This window comes from Marmota monax, unplaced genomic scaffold (assembly GCF_021218885.2).
Source record: "Marmota monax isolate L192 unplaced genomic scaffold, Marmota_monax_Labrador192_F-V1.1 WCK01_AAM20220418_F8-fsc00065, whole genome shotgun sequence".
Classification (NCBI taxonomy): Eukaryota; Metazoa; Chordata; class Mammalia; order Rodentia; family Sciuridae; genus Marmota; species Marmota monax.
The window spans coordinates 7,830,491-7,855,264 of NW_026694038.1; the positions used below are offsets into that span (position 1 = coordinate 7,830,491).

General features: G+C 38.8%; 1 protein-coding gene and 1 pseudogene across 1 annotated transcript; both read left to right on the forward strand.

The window, feature by feature from the left end:
- The first annotated feature begins 11,735 nt into the window (after positions 1 to 11,735).
- LOC124106521 (large ribosomal subunit protein eL33-like) lies at positions 11,736 to 12,896 on the forward strand. Its single transcript, XM_058585485.1, has 3 exons — positions 11,736 to 11,782; positions 12,224 to 12,236; positions 12,555 to 12,896. Exons 1-3 carry the CDS (start codon positions 11,736 to 11,738, stop codon positions 12,894 to 12,896), a joined length of 402 nt encoding a protein of 133 aa, XP_058441468.1.
- A 175-nt stretch (positions 12,897 to 13,071) lies between these two features.
- LOC124106522 (large ribosomal subunit protein P1-like) lies at positions 13,072 to 23,823 on the forward strand (annotated as a pseudogene).
- Positions 23,824 to 24,774: the final 951 nt, after the last annotated feature.

Below are 24,774 nucleotides of genomic sequence, written 5' to 3' on the forward strand. Positions count from 1 at the left end.
AAAACATGGTTTACCATCTTTGTATGGTTCTGGGGATTAAACCCAGGGCCTTGTGCATGCAAAGGAACCACTCTACCAACTGAGCTATATCCCAAGGCCCACATGATTTACTATCTTAACCACCACTTTTAAGTATATAGTAGTGTTGAATATAGTCATGTTATTGAATAACTAATCTCCAGACTGTATTCATCTTGCAAATCTGAAATTTGTACCCATTAAACAATTCCTCTTTTTCTTCCACCCCTGGCCTGTGGTAACCACCATTCAACTTGATGTTTCTGTGAATTTGACTATTGCAGATGCCTCATGTAAGTGGAATTCTGTAGTATTTACCTTTGTGTAATTTGTTTATTTCATTTAACATAATGTCCTCAACATTTACCATATCATGTGACAGGACTTTCTATTTTTCAGGGCAGAATAATATTTCATTGTATGTATATACCACATTTTGTTTACCAATGCATTCATCGATGGACATCTGGGTTACCTCCAACTCTTGGTTTTTATGAATGGTGCTAGCTGGGCGTGGTGTCACATCCATGTGATCCCAGCAATTTGGGAGGTTAAGGCAGGAGGATCAAAAGTTCAAAGCTAGCCTCTGCAACTTAGCCAGATACTGTCTCAAAATAAAAAATAAAGAGGCCTGGGGATGGGGCAGGGGTTGAGGCTCAGTGGTAGACCGCTTGCCTAGCATGTGTGAGGCACTGGGCTCGATTCTCAGCACCGCATATAAATAAATGAATAAAATAAAGGTTCATTAACAGCTAAAAAAAAAAATTTTAAAGGGCTGGGGTGTGTGGCTCACTGGTTAAGAGGCCCAGGTTTCAATCCCCAGTATAAAAAAAAAAAAAAAGAATAGGTACTAAGTGTTTGCCATAAATTAGGTAGCTTACAAAAATAATTTATTTCTTATAGCTCTAGAAGCTAGGAAGTCCAAGATCAAAGCACTAACACTGACAGAATCAGTATCTGGTGAAGGCCTACTTTCTGGTTCTCACTGTAACTGCACATGGTGGAAGGGATAAGGGGGGCGTTGTTGTTTGTTGAGGGAGCTGCTTGTATAAGCGCATTAATCACTAATCATTTCCCAAAGCCCTTACCCCTTAACACCATAACCTGTTGGGTTAGGATTTCAGTTTATGAATCTGGGAGACACAAACATCCCCAACAAAGAGCTGTACCTTGACCACCCCTGGGCCTAGGGGAGCACACAGCAGTGGTGCAGATTGACATCAGTGCTGCTGGACAAAAGACTGATGTAGGTCCTAGAAGTAGACTTGGAACTACTTGGACAGGACCCCAAATTCCTGGGTACCTAGAGAATAGTTGGGGAAGGAGCTTAGGCTCCAAATGGACATGTCTCTTTGGCACATTAGGAATAGACACAGCCAAAGGAGGGTAGAATGTGTTCTCAAGTGCCAGGTCCAGATCAAGAGCCTCTCTTTTCAGGGCAGTTCTGCTCTGAAACTTTAGCATATTCTGAATTTTACAGGCAACCAATTCAGAGTCAGATACTATGAATTCCTGTATCGGTACTTAAAAAAATTTTTTTTTACTCTCAGTGCGTAGTTAATCATAGGGTTCTGTTATTAGTGACCAGCCAACACTAATTTCAGACTTCCTCAATCCTTTTAAAACTGCCAAACACATTTCCAGCCCAATTTAAATTCAACTAGAACGGTATTTACTAAGAACAGAGGGAAACTATTGCCTTCTTCCCTGCAAAAATCAGACCAAGCCACTCAGGTGTATCTGATTCTCCACAGCTGTATTAAGGAAGACTACTTGCCTCAGCCTTTACCCCCTACCCTTGAATTCCTAAGTCTCCAACCACAATCATGTATATATCTTTGCCTGCTTCCAATTTGAGAGAAATAATACTGTTCTCTAGAGTAAACTGAATAACCCAACCCCCAATAAGATATGCATTTCCTGATCTGTGGAATCTGTGAATTTTACCTTATATCACAAGACACTTCTCAGAGTGTTTAAAGATCTTATGAAGGAGACCTAAAGTGTAATCATGAGGCTCCTCATGACCGGGAGATGAGAAGGTAAGCAGGGAGGAAATGTGACAACAGCAAAGGTCAAAACAATAAAAATCACATCCCAGGAATGTGGGCAGCCTCTAGCAACTGGAACAGGCAAGGAAGGAATTTTCCCCTAGAGGTTCTAGAAGGAGCCAATCCTTCCTACACCTTGACTGTAGCCTGGATAAACTGATTCCATATTTTGGCTTCCAGATCTGTTAAGTCTCCAAGTTTATGGTGTTTGTTTAAGCAGCAAGAGAAAACTAATATATTTTAAGTCTGGTAACAATACATATAAAATATTTGTCTAATTTGGGAAGGAGAGTACATAGCTCAGTGGTATAGCACTTGCCTAGCATGTGCAAAGCCCTCAGTTTCATCCCCAGAACCAATATAAATAAATAAGGTAAGTAAGTAAATCAGATTAACACAACATGTAGCACTATAGATTAAAATTCCACACAGTGGCTTCTATGTTTCCAGGCTTCATAGGACCAATTTTCCAGGTGGGTAATAGGAGATGTGGTTAGAGGCCACAGAGATTGGAGCAGAAGACTTAGAATTGGGAGAGATTGCCTCTACTCCTATCCTGAATAAGTCATTAACTGACTGTTTGTGTTTGTTTATTTGCTTAAGGCATTTTTTAAAAAGGATCAAACTCAGGGCCTTGCACATGCTAGGCAAGCACTCCATCTGTGTTGTATCCTCAGCCCAAGCTTCAGTCTATCTTATAAAATGATGTTTATCCATATGAGTTCTAAGATTCTTCCTAGTTTTAAAATTCATATCTGTAACAAAGTATTTTACCTTTGTATTTCATATCCTCTGTTATCACTAGCTCTCTATTATAATCTCTCTCCAGTCTCCCTGTCTACCATGAAACTTATATGTCAACCACATGCATATCCAAGCTGTGTATACATTGTTTCTGCTGCCCAGAATTTTGTCACCAGCTTTTTCTCCTCAACATTCAAGTCAAAAATCATTGCTTCTGAGAGACTCTCCCATCTTCCCCAAAACAGAATGGTCATCTCAATCTTGGTCCAGTCACAGATCTTTTAAATCAGTCATCAAATTCTAAAGTGACTATCTCCATTTCTGTTTCTCAAACCAGAATGTGGACTACTGGTATGCAAATACTCTGATCCATATTTATATCTCTAGCATCTACTTCTGTGCTTGACACAGACACTCATATCATGTCTGTGGATTGAATAAACACATGAATGGCTATTCCCTGAATACTTGGGGGTGAGCAAGGGTGGGAAGTGAAGAGGGTTGAAGGTAAAGGACAAAGAGATAGGAAATTCATGGTTCAACAGGATATCCAGAGCCCTGGAGTAAAAGATGAAGTTGATTTGCTTACTGATTTAATTCAAGGCTATCCTCGGATACTCATTGTACACGCAATTTAGCATCTCTCTTGACCTTGCTTCAAAGTCAGTTTCTAAGTGGAGTTAACAATATGAGCTACCTCACGCAGCAATCTGCTGATTAGAAGCTCTTAACTGGGGTGGATGGCCGGCAGCCACATATGATTTGTCAGTTCTGCATCCCTGCATGGCTCTAAGCAAAGGCTGGCAACTTCAGAATTTTATAGTACCTAGTTAAAAACTCTCCCTATAGATCTTTCTGAGTAATAACTCATAAAACTATGTACATTCGGTTTTCCTTCTTAGGCATAAAAAATATCCTCCTTGAGTATTCCAGACATATCCTCCTTTTCGTTTTTTGTGGTACTGGGGATTGAACCCAGGGGCACTTCACCACTAATTTACACCCACAGATCTTTTTATTTTTTATTTTGAGATAGGGTCTCACTAAGTTGCCCAGACTGGCCCCTAGCTTTTAATTCTCTTGCCTCAGCCTTCTGAGTACTGGGATTACAAGTGTGCACCACTGCACCTAGTATGTCCTTTTTCTTTATACAAAAAGAAAAACCTACTCTAAAAATGTCATTTTAGTAAAAATCAGAGTGTCAACTTCACACACCTAGAAAACCTATGAAATCACACTTTTCACAGTATAGAGGCTGATATTAATTTGTAATGTGTCTTTGATCACACATCACTCCTCATGACACGGTTAGCTCTGTGTGTTCCTTTAATATTTTATACTACATACCTGTGTTGGTTTAGAATTTTATGTCTAAGACCCGGATTATTGTTTTAAGGCACCACTTACTGAATATTTTCCAAGTCAGACACTTTGCTAAGTGCTTCATTCATAATTCTCATTTCCTCCTCATAACAACTTCAAGCACTAAGCGTTACTACACACTTTTCATAGATGAGGAAGCTGAGATTTAGAGAGGCTAATTAAGTTTACTAAGGATAGCAGGCTATTAATTGTGGAGAGAAGGTTTGGGGCCACACCTATGGAATGGAGAGGTCTATAAGTAGATTCTTTTTTTCCTTGTTTTCCACAATTCTTGTGTGATATTATATCACTTAAGAAATATCATTCAGCAATTAACAATAGCTTGCAGGGGGAAAAATGGAAAAATGTAACTATATTTCCAAAATTAAAACTTCCACAATTTCTACTGAAAACAAAATGCTTTGTCCCTCAAAATTCATATAGTAAAGCTCCAACCCCCAACATATTTGGAAATAGAGTCTTTAGGAAGTAAGATTAAAATAGGTTATAATTGTCAGGCCTTAACCCCCACAGAGTTGTGGTCTTATCAAATAAAGAAGTTCTAGGAAGAGAGGGCTGTACCCACAACCCTCCCTGTTGGCCTATGAAGACAGAGAAGGCAGCCAGTGGCAAAGCCGGGAAGACAGTCACCAGCAGAAACCATCCATATGGGCACCATTGTCTCTAGAACTGTGAGAAAATAAATTTATGTGGCTTAAGCTATGAAGCTGAAGTATTTTGTTGTGGCAGCTTGAACCGACTAATATACAATGGCACTGCCATCAGTTTATCTATACTTGTTTACCACCATGGTAGGGAGGGCTGGGGACCACCTATTCTCAGTTTCCTCAGCTTTAACAGCTGGTAGTTAACCCACTTGTAATATAAACTACTGTCTGTTTCAGTTTTTGAAGTTAGAGCAAAGCTAGAGCCCTCAGGACTTTTTATATTAATCTGGGTCAAAAAACAAATATAGGCCTTGGGCTGAGGATGTAGCTCAGTGCTAGAGCATTTGCCTAGCAAGCGTGAGGCCCTGGGTTAAATCCCCAGCACAAGAAAAAAAGAAAAAAGGAAATGAAAGAGATAGGCCTACAAAGTATACATAAATGTATATTGAGGAAAAAATTATGCTGTATAGAAATTCAGATTAGCCTTTGACATCTGTTCATGTTCTCTGACATCATTAATTATGATGAAACTTTGTAGATTTGGTTTCATTTATTCCTTATTGGGTTTTACAAGAAGGATATGGTATCCTATAGCCTAGGTTTTCAATGGAAGGATAAGAACTTCTACGTTTTCCAAGAAAAACAGTGAATTTAAGGCTTACAAAATGTCCCAAATTCTTGAGGACAGTTCTGAGAGTCACTCTTTGATTGGTTTTGGTTCTGATAAGATACTACTCAACTCCCCAAAGAGCAAAATTCAGACTTCAGTGGCTTCCCTAAATGGCTGTGTATAAACCCAGTTGCTTGCATAAAAATCACTGGAGATGTTTACTGAAAATACAGACTGATAGACCTCACTCCAGAAGTCTCAATAACAACAACAATACTAATAACAACCGCTAATACTTATGTGGTGTTGCCCCTGTGCCAAAGATTATTCTAAGTACTTACAAACATTTACTCATGTAACCTACTAAACAATCCTGTGAAGTAAATATTATTATTATTATTGCCATCTATCAATGAGGAAACTGGCCCAGTAGGGTAAGGTAACAGGCAGGTCAAGGGAAAAGCCAGATTTAGACATAAACTGCCTGAGTTCAGAGTCTGCCCTTTTAACTCCACACTGTGCTCCCCATATCTGTGTTGTAACAAGTTTTCTAGGCAAGTTGCATGTGCAATGAGGCTGGAAACCCCGACAACCTTCATCTGACGCATGAATCTCCTTGTCTTTAATACTTCCCTGACAGTCTGAGCTAGGGTTGCAAATTGACCACCTCACGGCAGCATTTTTTTTTTTTTAATCCCAGTTACTTGCTATTTCATCTCTGCTTTGTGGAAACAAAGTCTGATCCTGGGAAGAAACACAATAGGATGGAAAGAGTGAGGACTTGGAAATAAATAAGGTGATATACTGGAACTAGATCATCCTGGCTTGGAAGAACCATTTGTGTACATCTCTTCCCAGCCTTGTACTTAGTGATGTCATGTTGGGGGTTTGAAGTCTGCCTCAATAGAAGTATTAACACCATAGAAATCAGCAAACACTACAAACCAGGTTTTATTTCCTAAGCATTTACCAGCATGCCACTGCATTTGTGGCATAATCAGCTACCTATTGGCTACATTGCATCAGGCACATTCTTTAAACTATCCAAGCTTCAGTATTCTCATTTGTAAAATTGGAAGGAAGAACAGCTTTGGAAATCAAATGAGAAGAAATGTGGAAGCATTTGGCATAGTGTTGAACAAAGGAAGAGTAGGTACTTTACCAATGTTCCTTTTTCTTTACACTTCCCAATTGTTTCCAAACAACTAAAGTCATCTAACATATTTTCCTCTTTTTCCAGGTAAAATTTCTTCCAATTATTATTCATTCATTGGTGTCTCCAGACCCTTTATCATATTTTGGAATATGTCACAGTTCATCACCATTCTAGTTCCTTTGGGAGGCATTTTGGTGCTTCTTCTATTCCCCAAGGGAATCTTATTTGTGCTTCCTGGTCCACTGCTCCAGCTCCGCTGGTGCTACCTCTTTCTGTGGCTTTACAGCCTGTATCAGATACTTCAGTTACTTCCAGGTGTCATCATGTACCAGAGCCCAAGAAGGTCAGAGTTCTGTGACAAAACTAGAAGACTGCCTCTATTTCCATGTGGCTGATTGTTTTCTGTAGGTACCAAGGACGTGTTGGCTATCTCTCCAAGGCCTCAGAATCTTTTTTTTTAATCTTTGTTTTATTTATTTATTTTTATATGTGGTGCTGAGGATCAAACCCAGTGCCTCACGCATGTGAAGCGAAATCTCAGCCACTGATCTACAGCCCCAGCACCCCCCCCCCAAAAAAAATCTTTTTGGTGAAAAAAAGGTTGTTGAGTTTTGGTGAAACTGCTGTTTTAATGGTCTTCCATTCTCTCTCTGTCAGATTCAGGTGTGAATTTGGGGTAGAATAGTGGGTATGTCTTAACCCATTTAATAAAACCATAGACTGGGTAATTTATAAAGAAGGGAGTTTATTTTTTGGATTACAGTTCTGGAAGCCATAAAGTCCAAGGGCATGATGCTAACATCTGGAAAGGGCCTCTGTGCTGCATGATAAGATGATAGATGGGCAATGAAGCATACACAAGAGGGAGAAGGGGTCACTCTTATAACAAGCCCATTCTCAAAATAAATAACCCACTCTCAAGATAATGGAATTAATCTATTCATGAGGATGGAGCCCTCATGACCTAAACACAAACACCTCCCATTAGTCCACACTTCTCAACACTGCCACACTGAGGATGAAGTTCCAACACATGAACTTCGGGGGAGAGGGATGCTCACTCAAACCATAGCACTCTGTCCCTGGCCCCTAAAATCCATGTCCTTCTCACAATGCAAAATGCATTCATTTCATCCCAATAGTCCCCAAAGTCCTAACTCATTCCAGTATCAACTTGAAAGTCCAAAATCCAGAGTCTCATCTTAATCAAACATGAGTGAGGCTTCAATGCACAATTCATCCTAAAGAAAATTCCCTCCAACGGTGCACCTGTAAAATCAAAACACATCATCTACTTCCAAAATACAATGGTGGGACAAGCATAGAATAAATATTCCTATTCCAAAAGGGAGAAATAAGCAAGAAGAAAGGGGTAACTGGTTCTAATTAAGTCAAAATCCAATAGGGAAAACTACATTAAAACTACAGCAGGCCTAGGGGGAGGGAGGTTTCCTGAATCGAGAGATAAATTCAGGTGTCAAACAAAACTTCTGCCAGGTCACTCTTTCCCTCTGAGGCTCTGTAACTGGGCCAAGTTTAGCTGCCTAGCTCTTCTTTCTGTTTGTGTTTTCTCCCAAGAGGCTCATTTGTCCTGTGATCAGCCAGCCTATCTGGCCGGCAAAGGTGAGACAAATAGGCTCAGCCTGGGGCCTTCTCACATGGAAGTTCTCCTAAAGTGTGTACCCAGAGCTGACAACCATATTCCAGGTGCAGCTAGATGTGCAAGATGGAGGCTGAGAATCTCTTCTTCAGCATAGAACACTGTAGTTTTATTAAAAATCACCTTAGATGGAATCACTTCTTTTTAGTCATCATACTATTGATTTATTTAGTACATTCAATTTGGAGTTGCAAAAGAAAATGCTCTTAGATTGCTATTTAGTCCTATCTTCCACTGATCTCATGTCCATTCAGCCAGTTTTTTGGACATGAAGGGTGAGGTTTTATGCTTGTTCTTATGAAATCTTAATATATTATATTAGGCCCATCACCCTAGCTTTTTGAGGGCTTTTACATCTCTACAATTTGGTCTCTATCAAACATTCTGTCATGTGACAAAACAAACAAACAAAACAATCAATTTTTAATGAAAAATACAGCAACAAAGAAAACCGGACAAATGTTTATCGTTTAGGATTCAGCTGACATTCTAAATATCTTTAGCGACCCAGAGTTAATCCAAATGCTAGTAACATTGTCATTTTTGAGTCCACTCAAAAATTATTTTATGAGCATCCTTTCAGTGTTCTCGTCTTGAATTATGGAAGAAATGTGTCTATTTTCCTTGCTATCTGCTTTTCTGTTAACTCTGCTTCTTTTGCTATTACATATTTATATTGCCTTCTCCATACATTTTGGATTCAAAATAGCTTTAATGTAAATCTGATTGGATCTGATAGTTACATGCCATCTGTAGCACACTGTTGGGCAGATTTTTCATGCAGATCACTCATAGGTCACTGTTCTGCCACGACAAGCCTAACAGACAATATTTCTGTTCCCTTCAGATGCAGCCAACATAATGGTGTCACTTGAAAAAAAGGTGCCCAAACATCCATCCATTCATTCATTCAAGAGATATCCATTGAGCACCTCTTGTGGGCCAGATGTTGTTATAGGTGCTGGTGGTACAGATTAAGATTCTGCCCTCAAGAACTCACATTAATGGGAAACAAAGACATAAAATAAGTAAACAAAAAATTATCTTAGTGATAAATTAGATTTAAAAACAAGATAATGAGATAGAGAGACTGAGCTGGAGATAGGTATTAAGTAGGATTGACAAGGAAGAGCTCTTTGAAAAGATAAATTTTAAGCTGAGACTTGAATGATGAGAAAAGGAGTTATCCTGGTTGTGATCTCTCTCTAAGAGCATCCAAACACATTGTAGCAAAGGCCTGGGTGCAGAAACAAGGCTGATATTAAGGATAGGAAAAGGCCAGTGTGGTGAGCTCTGGGGAGTGGCAGATGGGATTTGGAGAGTTAGGGCCCACATCATTAGGATATCTGTGTTTTATTTTAAGTACTTTAAAAAGCCACTCAAGTGCTTTAAATATGGAAGGTGTATATCGGGAGAGAGACACGATTTGGTTATAGCAAAGATCATAGTATGGTAACATCAGAAAGAACTGGCTGAGCTGCTTTATTTAAGGCATTTGGGCCTGGCAGGCATTTAGTTTTCATAACTTGTTCAATCCAATCATCTAGAAAGTCTTGTGGAGGGGCAGGACTTTATGGATGACTGGATTAGACAATTTATAACTTTATAAGCATGCTTTCAAAAGCAAGTTTATGACTTTATAAGCATGCTTTCAGTATTCTCTTTTGAGTTATGATAGAAATATTGCATCAGAGGATGGGTATGAAGGTCAAAGTCACCAATGATGATGGGAGGATCTAAAACCAAGATCTAGATATTGCAGAGTTTGAAGGAGAGTCAGCTGAATGACAGAGGGAATTTCCCAACTTCCCTCCCCAAATGACCCCACTGCTTCTTGTTCCAGAACTGAAAGATGAAAAATCAGCTTCAATTGACAATGAAAGAAAAAGAAGATTCATTGAAAAAGAGATAAATCTGGCTGCAAAGTCAATAGGGAGCATGTTTGGAAAGGGAGCATATGGTGACTGTAAAATGCCAAAGCAACCCTTTCTTTGAATAACTATTTCTTTCTAGTGATGTCTTTGACCCATTTTATGATTCTCACCACTTATGGGAGAATCCTAATTGCTAAATCACCCTAACCTCATGATAGCACCCAACCCTTGGTTCATGCCTATTGAGCCCCCTGCAGAAACAGCAACCAACATGGGATTGATATCTGCCTCCCCAATACCATCCACAGAATCCTTCAGAGGGATCTCAGTCCTCACCAGAGATGCTTCCCTCCTTATGTAGGCATGCTCTCCCTTGTTGTGTGGGGACAGTAAATCTGATTTTGTCAGACCACAGATGCATGCCTGAAAGTCTTAAACCATCAGTCTCAGCCTGTCTTCTTCCTGTGTCATTTCCCCTCATGGACCTGAAATATGGCCATGGTCATGGTGAGGTAGTGAGACAATTTTAAAACCAATCTACTGAAACTCAGGACTGTAAATAGTGAAGTTATATTCCTTCTTATATTTCTGCTTTTTGCTGTTCTGCTAGAGGAGTAAGTGGTGATATTACTAGTTTTCTAAGGGAAGGGTGGAGTTAGGTCTCAATGTACTTCTCAGAAATCCACAACATCAAATTTTCACACCATGATTCTTGTTCCTATTGATAATCTGTCTCAATATATGATGTTTAATCTCTTTTTAAAACTACTCTAATTTTTTTAAAATAATGACTCCACTGGCTACTAACTGATATTAATTTGTAGGGCCTCCACAGTGTTAGCAAAATGGCTAGCAGGAGTATTAAAACAACTATCAGTTTCTATCATTCCAGGAATGTTTATACATTCCTAAGGTAATTAAAGACTTTCTGCTACCTACAGCACAAAAATACAAATATATGTTATTGATACTATCAGCTTGGAGCTTTTTTTAAAAAATAGTTTTATTTTATTCATTTATTTTTATGTCATGCTGGTGTTTGAACCCAGGGCCTCACACATGCTAGGCAAGTGCTCTACCACTGAGCTATATCCCCAGTCCCAAGACAATTTAAAAGAACACTTCCTGTGTTAAAACAATGCATGTTTATTCTTAAAACAGAAAAATACATTGAAGTATAAAGAAGCAGATAAAATCATCATCCCAGCATCCAGAGATAAGCTTGCTAATATTTTATGCTGATTATACTTTTAGTCTAAAAACAACTGTGCATATAACAAGACATTTATTAGAAAAAATGGGGGGGGGAAAGTAATAATAAAGCAAAAGCCATCATTTATCGAACATTTATTATGTGCCAGGCAACACACTAAGTGCTTTAATGTGTATTAATCTATTTAATTGGCCATGACCACAGTCACAAGTATGCTCAGGCTTCAGAAGAAGTTGGCCTCCAGGGTCCTCCACTATGGCAAAAAGAAGGTCTTTTTGGACCCAATGAAATCACAACATCAGTTCCTGTCAGCAGATCCAGAAGCTGATCAAGGATAGGCTGGTTATCCTTAAGCCTGTGACTGTTCCCTGACTGAATGATGGGAAAACACATTGGCCTGCAGGAAGATCAGGCATATGGGCATAGGTAAGCAAGTGGGGTACAGCCAATGCCCGAATGCCAGAGAAGGTCACCAGACTGAGGAGGATGGGGTTTCTGCCCAGGCTGCTATGATACCATTAATCATTAATCTTCACTGAAGGTAAAAGGCATTGTGTTCAAAAACAAGAGGACTATGGGAACACATCTATAAGCTGAAAGCAGACAAGGCTGAGGCCAGCAGCTCCAGAGCCAGGAAGTGTGCAAGCTTAGTGAGCAGGGCCTCCAGGCCAAGAAGAAGGAAATTATCAGGACCATCAAAGTAGGAAGGAACCTCAAAATAAAGTCCCCCTTCTCTTGTCTGTATACAGAAGCCTCAGTATCACTGAAATAAAATAAGCCTTCAATCTGCTTGCCAAGGAAAAAACAAACAAACAACAACAACAACAACAAAAAAAAAACCCCTATTTCTCCCAATATCCCTATCAGGAAAGCTAGTGAGGTAAGCAAAAGTGACTCAAACCAGCAGCCTGTCTAGAGCACAGGCCCTTACCCAACATACTAGGAAAGCAGAAACTGAGGACATTTAAAGTTATGACTCATAGAACCACTTCAACATGTCACTTTTCAAGAAAATTATTTCAGTAACATCAGAAAATGTATACATGGCACAAGAAGCAGGAGATATTAAGCACAATGTATTGTATTAAAAACATGTATTAGTCATTTATTCATATACATTAAACATTTATTAAAACATTTAGCTCTTCCTGCCACCTTGGAGCCTGAGGAGGCCTGCTGGGAACAGGATTTCTAAAAGGCAAATGTGTCTGGAAGGCTGTGGTGCAAAGCTATTTTTGCTGGCTATAAGTGGGGTTTCCGGAACCAAAGGGGGCACACAGTTCTTCTAAAAATTGAAAGTGTTTATGCCAGAGTAGAAACCAAGTTCTACTTGGGCAAGAGATGTGTTTATGTGTACAATGCAAAAACCAATACTGTGACTCTTGGTGGCAAACCAAACAAAACTAAAGTAATCTGGGGAAAGGTAACTTGTGTCCATGGAAACAGTGACATGGTTTGGGCCAAATTCCAAAGCAACCTTCTTCCTACTAAGGCCATTGGACACAGAATCCATGTGATGCTGTACCCCTCAAGAATTTAAACTAATGGAAAATAAATAAAGATGGTTTTGTGCTCTTGTATTTTTGATGTTGCTACTGTTTAGTGACTCAAAAACTTAACCGTCTTCAGTTGATTTGCTATATGCTTAAAAAGGTGGAGGTTCCCCAGCATCTTGAAAATACAGGGAAGTCGGAGGGTTATATGTAATGGACAGTATGGGGCAGCTACAGAGATTTAGAAAGCAACAGGTTAATGTGAGTATCTTAATAGATAGGCATTTTGGAGGAAATAAATATGCTTTGGGGAAAGTGGAAAGGTGGCTTATCATTAGATTAAGTGAAAGAAGCATAAAATTATCTCTCAAAAGGGTTGGGGACATAGCTCAGTGGTAAGAGTGCATAAAAGCGTGAGACTGTATTTCATCCCTAGCATTACAAAAAAAAAAAAAAAGGTTTCTAATAGATTGTACTAGTTCACTATGGATTGGGAAGCTTATGAGTGAAAATAGAATTGGAAATAATTTCAGTGGAAATTAAATAGATGATATTTGTTAGTGCCTTCTGATGGGCTGGGATGAACTATTCTTGGGATTTGCGACTGGACAAGTAGTATATATTACTTGATTGGTGGTGTAATGCAAGCTGAAAATGTCAACTAATGCTGCATCATTCTACTTCAGAATAAAAAGTGCATGGACAGAAAAAAAAATTTATTAGTTTTTGCATATGGCACTGCTCCAAAGTTTACCATTTTTCTCTCACAAACAGCATGACAGTATAATAAATAACTTTTTGCCTATCCCTTTATCCCTTGATGCATTCAACCTATTTTAAGAGCTGGCCTCATTATAAATGATACTGCACATCAGGGACTAAAGGAGAAAATCTGAACATCAGGGAAATAAAGAAAAGAGAGAACAGCACATGATAAGCTGGGTTGAGAACCCATCTGTGATACTTTCTTTTATTTTAATTATCAATTAATTTATGTATTTTAATTAGGTATATATGACAGCAGAATGCATTTTGATTCATTCTGCACAATTGCAGCACAACTTTTCATTTCTCTGGTTGTACACAATGTAGGGTCACACCATACGGGCAGTCATACATGTGTCTCTGAGATACTTTCTAACTGCATACATTAAAATTTGCATCTTTTGAGCAGGGCTCGGTAGCCCTCGCCTGTAATTCCAGTGGCTCAGGAGGCTGAGAGGGGATGATCACGAGTTTAAAGCCAGCCTCATGAATAGTGAGGCACTAAGTAACTCAGTGAGACCCTGTCTCTAAACAAAATACAAAAAAAAAAAAATTGCATTTTCTGAAGTAGATTAGTCTTCCATGGACTATAGTAACAGTGACCTCACCGGTCACTCTGACAGCATTCACTCTTCAACCCATTTTTTACATATAGCAGTCAGAGTTGCCTTGTGAAAAACAAATTAAGGCCTTCCACTTCTTAGAATGAAGACCACCTAACCCACCAGATCCTGCCATTCCCAGCTGCACACACTGGCCTCCATGGGGTCTTCTTCCCCTTCCTCCCTCCAGACAGCCTCTGCCAAGCCCTCGGCCTGATTCCCTTCCCATAATGCTTTCCCTCCTTTTTTGGCTTGGAGGATGTTTTCCTCAGAGGAGCCTTTGCCAACCTCCCTGACTAGGCCAAATTCCCACTTGCCAATTTACAGCACTGGCCACCTTTCCTTCTTAGCACACGTCACAATCTCAGCATTATATTTATGTATTTGACTCCTTATTTGGTATCTGTCTTGATGACTAGATTATGCACCCCATGAGAACAGGCTTCATGTCACCAGGCTAGAAATTCAAGGTTTTAGCATGGCAGCTTGGCACAGAGTAGGGACTCAAAAAATGAGTAAATGAATAACTAAATACATCTTTACTTAAATGTTTTCTGGTTGCTATTTTATTTTTACTATTTTAACTTTAATGATACTAGGGATTGAACCCAGGACCTCACACTAGGCAAGCACTCTACCCCTGAGCTACACCCCTAGCCCACTGGCTGCCATTTTTTGCTGCAGTCTGGCTGGGCACAATTCAGGAGCCACTTGTCAAAAGAAAGGAACTTTATTTTTAGAACCACACGCACCAAACAAAACAGCTCCTCAGGAAAAACCCTCAGAGCCCAACTGCCACCATGGGCTTCCCATAAGCCTCTCCACCTCCCCCACTCCTCCTGCTCTTGAGGCCGACTGGCTGGGTCGCATGGGCAGAGCCAAAAAAAGTCCCCCAATGAGCAGCTCCTTCTGAAAGGGAGGGGAAACAGCCCAATGAGCATCACTGCAGAGGAGCCAATCAGCTAGATGTTGCTGGGGCCGCTGTGAGCCAATCATCAGCTGGCAGTCTGAAAGTTTGCTGGGGCCCCTTCCCGCTGTGGCTCTCAACAATTTTTTTTTAAAATAAGTTGCCCATTTGAATTACTGTATGAATGGTGTGGTAATAACAACATGAAGGCAAAATAGTCTCTGAGACTGAGTGAGCACTAAGCTGATTTTACTATCAAACACAGAACAGGGAGGGGTTCAACCCTGGAATGAAGCCTCAGGGAATAGAGGAAATATAGCATTTTAAAACTAAATCCACAAATGCTCCATAGTGAAGTGGTGTCCTGATTGGTTGAATCCAGACAGTATGTTGAGTCAGGCTGCAGACAGTGACTCTTTCGCTATAAAAATGCTTTTCTGCTGGTTATTAATAGTATTCTGAGAAAAACAATGTTTTTTTAAAGTCCCTGTCCTTTTCTTTCAGAGTCTTTACTGCTTGCCATCTTGAAATTTCTTTAACCCTCTAAAGCTGAGAGTTCTGCATGTTGTTACTTTGAGGATTCATCCATAGAGACTATGCTTTTTTTATTTTTGCCTAGTTAAAGCAATGATTTATATTCATCTCTAAGATGGGGCCAGTAAATAATAACATCCTCAAAGGATTCATATGAGCATTATTAAGATAATTCAATAAGGGCTGGGGTAGTAGCTCAGTGGTAGAGCGCTTGCCTTTCAGGTGTGAAGCACTGGGTCCGATCCTCAGCATCACATAAAAATAAATAAACAAATTAAGATATTGTGTCCAACTATTAACTAAAAAATATTTTTTAAAAAGATAATCCAATAAAGGAAAATAATAAGTGTACAGATGCTTAATAAAGACCACTTAGATATTGTTGAAAATTATATTAGTGGTTTAAATGATAAAATTCTATTTGCAGACCAGTATGCCCATAAAGACTACACCCATTTCTTTATTGATCCTCTTAAGCAGAATAGGGATGATTTGGAGAATCTCCCTGAATGCGTTTTTCTTCATTATGTTAAATGAACTCGGGCCTTCAGTATTATAAATTTGAAGGCTAATTTTTCTCAAAAGATTCCTTAGGCAGTCATCTTGGGAGCTTCAGGACAGTAGAGTCCAATAAAGTACACAATGAAGTCATAGCTCTGGGCTCTTTTAGCATCTCACCTTGATTTTTTATAAGAGATGTGTTATTAGGAAAGTTTCTTAACTTCTCAGAGCCTCCATTTCCTCCTCTACAGGAGAGTAAAGATAATACACGTTGAGTGTCCCTTATTCAAAATGTTTAGGACCAAAAGAGCTTCGGATTTCAGATTATTTTGAATTTTGGAATATTTGCATGTACACAAGGAGATATTTTTTGGGGGGTGTCTCAATTCTAAACATGAAATTCTTTTATGTTTCATACATTCCTTATGCACATAGCCTGAAAGCAATTTTATGCGATATTTTAGTATGATTGCATCTTGACTCATTTGTCACATGAGGTCAGGTGTGGAATTTTTCACTTGTGATGTCATGTTGGTGCTCATAGTTTCAGATTTTGGAGCATTTCAGGTTTAGGGTTTGGGGATTAGTGATGCTCAACCTTTAATTGCTTGATATATCACTAAGCTATATTGTAAGGACTGAGAGAGAAAGGTTTCATGGAAAACTATAAACTGGTAAGTAAATTGAGCAGTTTCTTTATGAACTGAATATTTGTATCCCTCTAAAATTCACAAGTTGAAGTCCTAATTCCAACAGTGCTGGTTTTGGAGATGGAACCTTTAGGAGGTAATTAAGTTTAGATGAGATCATGAGGGTAAGGTCCTTGTGACCTTAGTAGACTTTAAATAAGACTAGTAGACTTTAAATAAGACATAGGTAGGAGAGAGCTAGCTTCCTCTCTATTCTTAGTCTTATGTGGATACAAGAAGACAGCTGGCTGTCTACAAACCAGGATGTAGCCCTTCACCAAAACTGGATCTGCCAGCACCTTGATCTTTGATTTCCCAGCCTCCAGACCAGTGAGAAATAAATGTTGTTTAAGCCACCCAATCTATGGTAATTTTTTATAGAAACTCAAATTAAGACAGATTATTAGCCATATATAAACTATTAGTTATACATACAATAATGATGATAAAAATATATGCCTAATTCTCCATAGAAACACAGTCATACTAACCTACCTGTAGGTATATAAATTGGTCTTGCGACCTTGATAAGCCCAACATATTAAAGCATTGTAGGAACCAAAACACAAATGTAAAAGATCACCAAATTATCATTTAGACATTTAAAATCATAACATTGACACATTACTAAAGATAACATCCTCTCTCTAATCACCCAGAAAGGAGCCATGTAATTCATGAATGCAATGTCCCTACCTGTTTAAAAATCAAAGGTATCATGTTATATTATTGTTATGTCAATGCTAAGCCAAATGAAATATTTATAAAGAAAAATACATATATAATATTTAATGTAAAATAAGCACAAGTTGTCTAAAAATCAAATAAATGTGTCATTAAATTTAATCCTGCACTATTTCAGAGGAAACAGGATTAACTTTCTCTCCCCAGCCTAGGCAGAGTTATTTGTCCTTGAACATACACCCACAATAGGAACAAAGTAATCCAGACTTTGGGGATGGTACCAGAAGATCCCAGAAATTACTATCTCTTAAATTAACAAGTGAATTACAACTTCGACAGAGAACATGTGGAATGTAGCCTTTAATCACCTCTGTCAAAGCCCCCTTTGATGGGCAGAATCACAGCCTTTGGGACAGGAGTCCTCTGTGTTTCTCCTTTGCTAGCAAAGAATAAACCTTTTTCCTTTTTCCTCAAAAAAAAAATTAATCCTACGTTACACATAATGTAGAGACTGGTTTTAAAGTCTCTAGATAGTTATATATGAGAAAGCATTTGAATTCTCTGTATATGCATGCAGGTATATGTGTGCATGTATACATACATATATGTACATGTGCACAGCATATATTTTCCCAAAGAAGTTTCATTTATGTGCTGTGAATAAATGAATCATTTTGCTTGTCATTTCCTTCATTCCTTCATTTTTTAAAAAATACTTTTTAGTTGTTGATGGACTTTATTTTGTTTATTTATATGTGGTGCTGAGAGTTGAACCCAGTGCCTCACACATGTTAAGCAAGTGCTCTTCCACTGAGCTAAAACCCCAGTTCCATTCCTTCATTTTTAATGTGGAGAAAGGATTTCATGAATCATTCAAACTCTCTTTTTATGCCTGAGGAAGTTCTGCTTATCTTAGAAGCTGAATGATTTGAGACAAACTGACAGGCCTACTTTTTGCTTGTCTTTTAATATCCTTGGTAGCTAATGTCTAGTAGCAAAACTACATAGACATTACAGCCTGATTCCCCCTGAAGGAAAATCCTAAGCACCAATTTCAAAAGCATGAGCTCTGTTAATGAGCAACATTGCAATCTGCAGCCATTATGCTGTACTTAAACCAGTTTTTCTTACAACCCAAAAGTACAAAAAATCAATCTCAATGCCCTGAAGACTCTTCAGGCTATTGCTCAGCAATTAATCATGGGGGAGGAAAATCCCCCATTTTCCACTTAATTGGTTGGAGGGCAACCTATAAACATAAAAACTGCAATTCATGGCCACTAATGAACAGCTATGCAAGAAAAGCACACACTGAGACACTATTTATATATATTAAAAGAATGTATAAAGCTGAATACTGCTTAATTCACATAAAACCTTTTTGGTCTTATTTATGTGCTCTATCTTTTCAGTTCCTATCTGCTGTTTCATTGAGTGAAAAGAACCTCTAGGCAGAGCTATTGAAGCACTCTTAAGCCCTGCACTGCATTTTTATTAAACATTCCATGCCAAATCACAGATGCTGATGCTGGCAAAACAGTCACAGTACAACAAGGGGGATTTTTAGGTTATTTGTCTTTTCAAACTTTTTATTATTATTATTATTATTATTATTGTTGTTGTTGTTGTTATTGTTGTAAAGCTTTGGGGATCCGTTATGGTTTGACTGCCTATGTAGCCAGCTACATGCATTTGGGAAACTCTCTCTTTACCAAGACTTAGAATGGTAGAATCTCTGGTTCAGAAGGGACCCTATATCAGGAAGGGTCCAGGCAGCATACAGAACTGCATGCCACAAACCTGGAACAATTGGGCCATCAGGAAATCCAACTGTTTGATACAAGTTAATAGCAAACAAAGGATGGTTTCCTAATCACATTGGTTAATAATTTAAGTTATAAAGCTACTAAGGTTTGCTTAGTATTGTCTCATTCATTTTGACATGTTTCAGAAGAGAGTTACTAGAGAAACCTTTTCTCAATTAGCTTAATATTAAGATTAGGAAAGATACTGGTTCTGATTCCAAGGGCAGGTACTCACACAGCATCACCCTTTTGAGGGACACAGTGTGAGATCCACAGATCTGTCCAACCCACACCTTCTATGCTGTCAACCCTGACTTTGACTCAGCAGATACTAGAGAATGGATCCGTCTGGTCTCAGATACACCTCTGATTCTTCAGACCATGTCACCTTTTCTCCTCTCACTGAGAGCAGATAGTGAAAGATCATTGTATTTAAAGTTATGACTTCAGTTTCTTGTCTTGGAGTTCTCCCATACCAATGCTATAAACTTGGGCTATCAGTCAGGGCCCTGATTTCCACACCTCTATTAAGATGTTTCATCTGTCTCACAAATACACAGTTATATGGCAAGAGGAAACTGAGATAATGTATGTGAATGTGTTTTAGGAACTATAAAGCATGAAATAAATTTGTCATTATTATAAAAAATAAATAAATATCTATAATGATTCTGTCCCAGATATAAAACAGACTGTCAAGTTCATGAGTCCTGATTCATTAGGTCATCAGTTAACAATAAAAAACAAACAACAAATGCACAAGCAAAAGAAAATAGTTTCCGTTAATTTTCTTTATTCATGGTGAGATCATTGTTTAATACATTATAAATGTTCAACAATACCATTGACTGACTAATGGTGGCTCATAAGATTAAAATATTTTTAAGGTTTGTATCTGGTTATGACACTTTTTAAGCACAGAAGTTTATGTATAAAAATTCTACTTATAAATATTTAATCCAAGATAATTGAGTCAGATTAGTACCTTAGCGAGAAAGAGAGAATAAAATATAATGGGAGAAAAGAAACAAAAGGCCCTCAATTAGGGTCACTGTTCAGGCTGATTCCAGGAGTGGGAATTCACACTTATTTATTTTGTGCCTTAGGCAAAGGTCTTATGTCCCCAAATCTGGGTTTTCTCATCACTATCAGTCAAATAACAAAATATCACCTTTTTTTCATAATTATTTGTTCTTTTCCTCCTCCTTCTGGTTCTTCATGGGACAGAAGAATCTAAGTTAATAAAGCCTTGTTTTCTAAGTGCTTCCAGTTAGAAACACATAAAGAAGTACCATTATTGTAATATTACTATATGACTCTTTATTGGGTTATAATTATGCAATTATGAACTCCAATGAGGCCTGGAGAGGCTTTCCCTGCTGACTCTGTTGAACAGAGTCTCTCTCTACCTCTTGTCCTTCTTTACTTCTCAGAGCACTCATCACTGCTTGTCACGCTTGTTTCTTTATCAATTGACTCTCTTTTCCCAGTAAACTGTGAGCTTCACAAGAGTAGGCATCTGCTGTTGAGTGCTATAGCTACAATGACCAAAAGAGTGCCTGTTCCTAGTAAAAACTAAATAATATCTTACATATCAATGAACAAACAACTGAAAGGGCTCATATTATTATAAAATCTCTATAAGAACATAGACTTAAAGTAATTTATTTGAATCATAGAAGATATTATTGTTAGTGTAGAGGGTATTTTGTACTCTCTAGAGGAAGAGACATCTACCTTGGTGCCAGTGGACAGGCACTTCAGTTGGTTAGAGTGTACCACCAAAAGACTAAACCCAAGTAGGGCTTTGAGAACCATCTGGGTTTCATACAAATCATGGTCCAAGAGAAAACTTAAGACCTTGCATCCACTGCCAGCTATTCTTATCCTGAAGAAAGACACCAAATTTGCACATTGGTTCATCCATTCAACAACCAGTGAGCTTCCCCATGGTACTGGGCCTGGCCTTATTGGTGAGGACACAGTGGTAGGTGAAACAGGTATGTTTCCACCCTCACAGAGCTCACAGCTCATCAGTCTCATGGCTAATAGGAAATAGAAAATGAATGAATCCACAAGCAGATATAAAATTGCTATTTTGAGAAGAGCAATGAAGAAAATGAAAGTGTATGAGACAATAATGGGGAGCGTCATTTATATTGGGGATGTCTATGGGAAGGTCCTCTTGAAGCTCAGACTGAGATGGAGATGCTTGTGCAAGTGGTTCATTAAGGGAGTACTCACAGAGGAAATGTGTAAGGGAGTGAAAATAGCAGGTTTAGGCAGGGGAGAATTCTGAATCTGATTTCAAAAGATCTCTCAGCTCAGCCTGATACCACAGCTCTGGAGTATGAATGGCAGATTGGAGTTTATCCCACTTGGGCATGGAGGATGAAGCATTTCCCCCTTAACAGTTGATAAGTGGTTCAAGTCGCCCTCTCAGAGTAAAATTCCAGGCATTTTGCAACAAGGCATTTTCCCTCAGCCAAAGCCAAAGCTCTGGAGAAAGGTACATGTGTGAGCAGTTAGCAGTGGTCACGCCTGCAGTGTAAGGATAGAAGCATTAGCTGGGTATAGGTAACAGATGGGCCATCAATAGTATCTGCCAGAGCATCTGTGAAGGCTTCCCTGAGAAGTGATTCTGATTAAGACTTGACAGTTGAGTAAGAATTAGGCAAAGAACCCAGGAATTTGGGAGATTGAGGAAGATCACAAGTTCAAGGCCAGCCTGGGCAACTTAGTGAGACCCTGTCTCAAAATAAAAATAAAAAGGCCTGAGGATGGACTCAATGGTAGAGTACCACTGGGTTCAATCCCCAGTACCACAAAAAAAAAAAAAAAAAAAAGAAGAAGAAGAAGAATTAGGCAAAGAAGATTCCAGTTTCAGGTAATGAACATGTATAAAGACCTTTAGGCAAAGAAAAACAAAAAGAATATCAGCAGCAGTAGAAAATTGTGAAATAGAGGAAACAGGATCAAGATTACTTTGGAGAAGGCCCAGATTATTCTGAAAATTATCTTAAGGACAATGGGAAACCACTGAAGGATTTTAAACAGAAAAGTGACATAAACTCCTCTCAGTGTTGTAATATCACTGTGGACTGGTCAGGAAAGAGAAGAGGAAAAGAAAACAAGCTGGAAAAACAAAAATCTGGCTCATAGTTATGTAGGCAATAAGGAACAGTTGTTTAGGGTGGAATGCGCATTGAATTTTTGACTCAAGATATGTTTTGGAGGTAGAATTAACAGAATTTGGTAAAGAATAATCTGTGATGGGGAAAATTTATATTTTGGGCAGGGTATGGGAGATCAAAGTAAGAGTGTATATCTCTACTATATCCTCCCCCACCTTGTCTATCATATGCACAACACAGGCTCAGAGCCTGGTGTTAGGAGTGTTTATTTCCCTGTGTAACCCTGTTAGTTGTAGGACATATTGAAAGAGACTAACAATAAAGAAAGGTAAAACAGCTATTCTGCAACAGCCAGCCAAACTGTAACAGGGGACCCTTTCGTGTAATATGAATCCACATCATGCTTTGAATATAAACCTTGCTGCTGGACCACTGGTGGCTTATTTTAAAACTGATGTGGTTTTCTTTTCCCCCCTCTTCTTCCTCTTCCCCTTCCCAACTACTGAGGAAACAAGATTAACATTTTTCCTGCCCTAAGCTGACTTATCTGCACTTCCATTCACTGTCCACAAGAATAAAGAAACTCCAGACCTAGAGACTGGAACAACAGCTCTTTCAAGGATAGCAGTTAAACATTAATTCGATCTACTGATAACAAGATTTGGAAAACAGTCCTTTTTTTATCCCCCTTTTTAAAGCCCCCTGTTTTCCCTGTCAAAAGGGCAGCCTCTGTGGTGTGAGGATTGCTTTTCTTTGCTAGCAAAGCAATTAAACTTCTTTTCCCTTTTTCTCAAAACTGTCATTATTATTAGATTGGCATTGGGGACAAAGACTGAGCTTTTGGTATCAAAACTTCTAGAAATTAAACTTTTGGGTTTTTTTTATTGCTGCATCACATTTAATGCAAACCTACTAGCTTAAAACAATAGGTTGCTTTCCTCAGCTGCTGCCAAGGTGCTTGGTCCCCATCAGGAAGCTAAGGCTGCGTTGGGGTGAGGCCCTCACTTCACCACATCTAGCAGAGAGTCCCACAATCAGCACCGAGTCCTGTTTCCTAGCTGGCCTGCATATACTCTGCCCTCATGCTGCAAGATGACAAGGTTACCATCAAGGAGGATAAAATCAATACCCTCATTAAAGCAGCTGGTGTAAATGTTGAACTTTTTGACCTGGTTTGTTTGCAAAGGCCCTGGCCAATGTCAATATTGGAAGCCTCATTTGTAGGGGCTGGTAGGCTATAACACCAGCAAGAGGTCCTCCACCACAGCTGCCCTAGCTGAGAAGAAAGTGGAAGCAAAGAAAGAAGAATCTGAGGAGTCTGATGATGACATAGGCTTTGGTCTTTTTGACTAAATTCTTGTAACATGTTTAATAAAAAGCTGAATTTGGGGGGGCTGGGGTTGTGGCTCAATGGTAGAGTGCTCACCTAGCACATGTGAGGCGCTGGGTTCAATCCTCAGCGCCACATAAAAATGAAATAAAGATATTGTGCCCACCTACAACTAAAATAAATATTTTTTTAAAAAAAGAAAAAACTTTTTTAAAATAAAACAATATATTATCTCATGGTTTCTGTAGGTCAGCAGTCTGCTCAGGGGTTCACAAAGCAGCAATCAATGTGTTGACTGAGTTGGTATCTCATCTGAAGCTGGAGTCTTCTCCCAAGTGTGCATGATTGCTGGATGATTCATTTCCTTGCTACTGTAGAGATCTTGGAGGCTTTCCTCTACAAGGCCAGAAGACTCTTTAGTTCTAGACATTCTATTCAACAGCTCATCTAATTAAAGTCCACCCAGGATAATCTCCTATTAAATTAGCTTACACTCAACCAATTAGGGGGTTTTGACACCATCTGAAAAATCCCTTCACCTTTGCCTTATCATGTAACTTAATCACAAGAATGGGATTTTATGGGGAGGGAATTACAAGGGCATGGGTCACAGGGGTTCATGTTAGAAATCTGCATATTACAAACTGAAACTAAAAGATCAATAATAGAAGAAGGTCGTGCCATCTTATAGTTTTAGTTTTCATCTTATGGTTAAGAAGTTTTTAAAAAATAACTTTAAAAGTATACTTTAGGATTAAATCTCTGTATCCAAATTTTATGAAATCAGCAAGGGACAAAAAGGGAAGGGTGTGGGGCTGGGGCTCAGCCATAGTGCACTTGCCTGGCATGTGTGAGGCACTGGGTTCAATTCTCAGCACTGTGTATAAATAAATAAAATAAAGGTCTATCAACAAAGGGGGGGGGGGAAGGAAGGGTGCAAGCAGATGGGTAATCAAACTGATTTGACTAGCTTT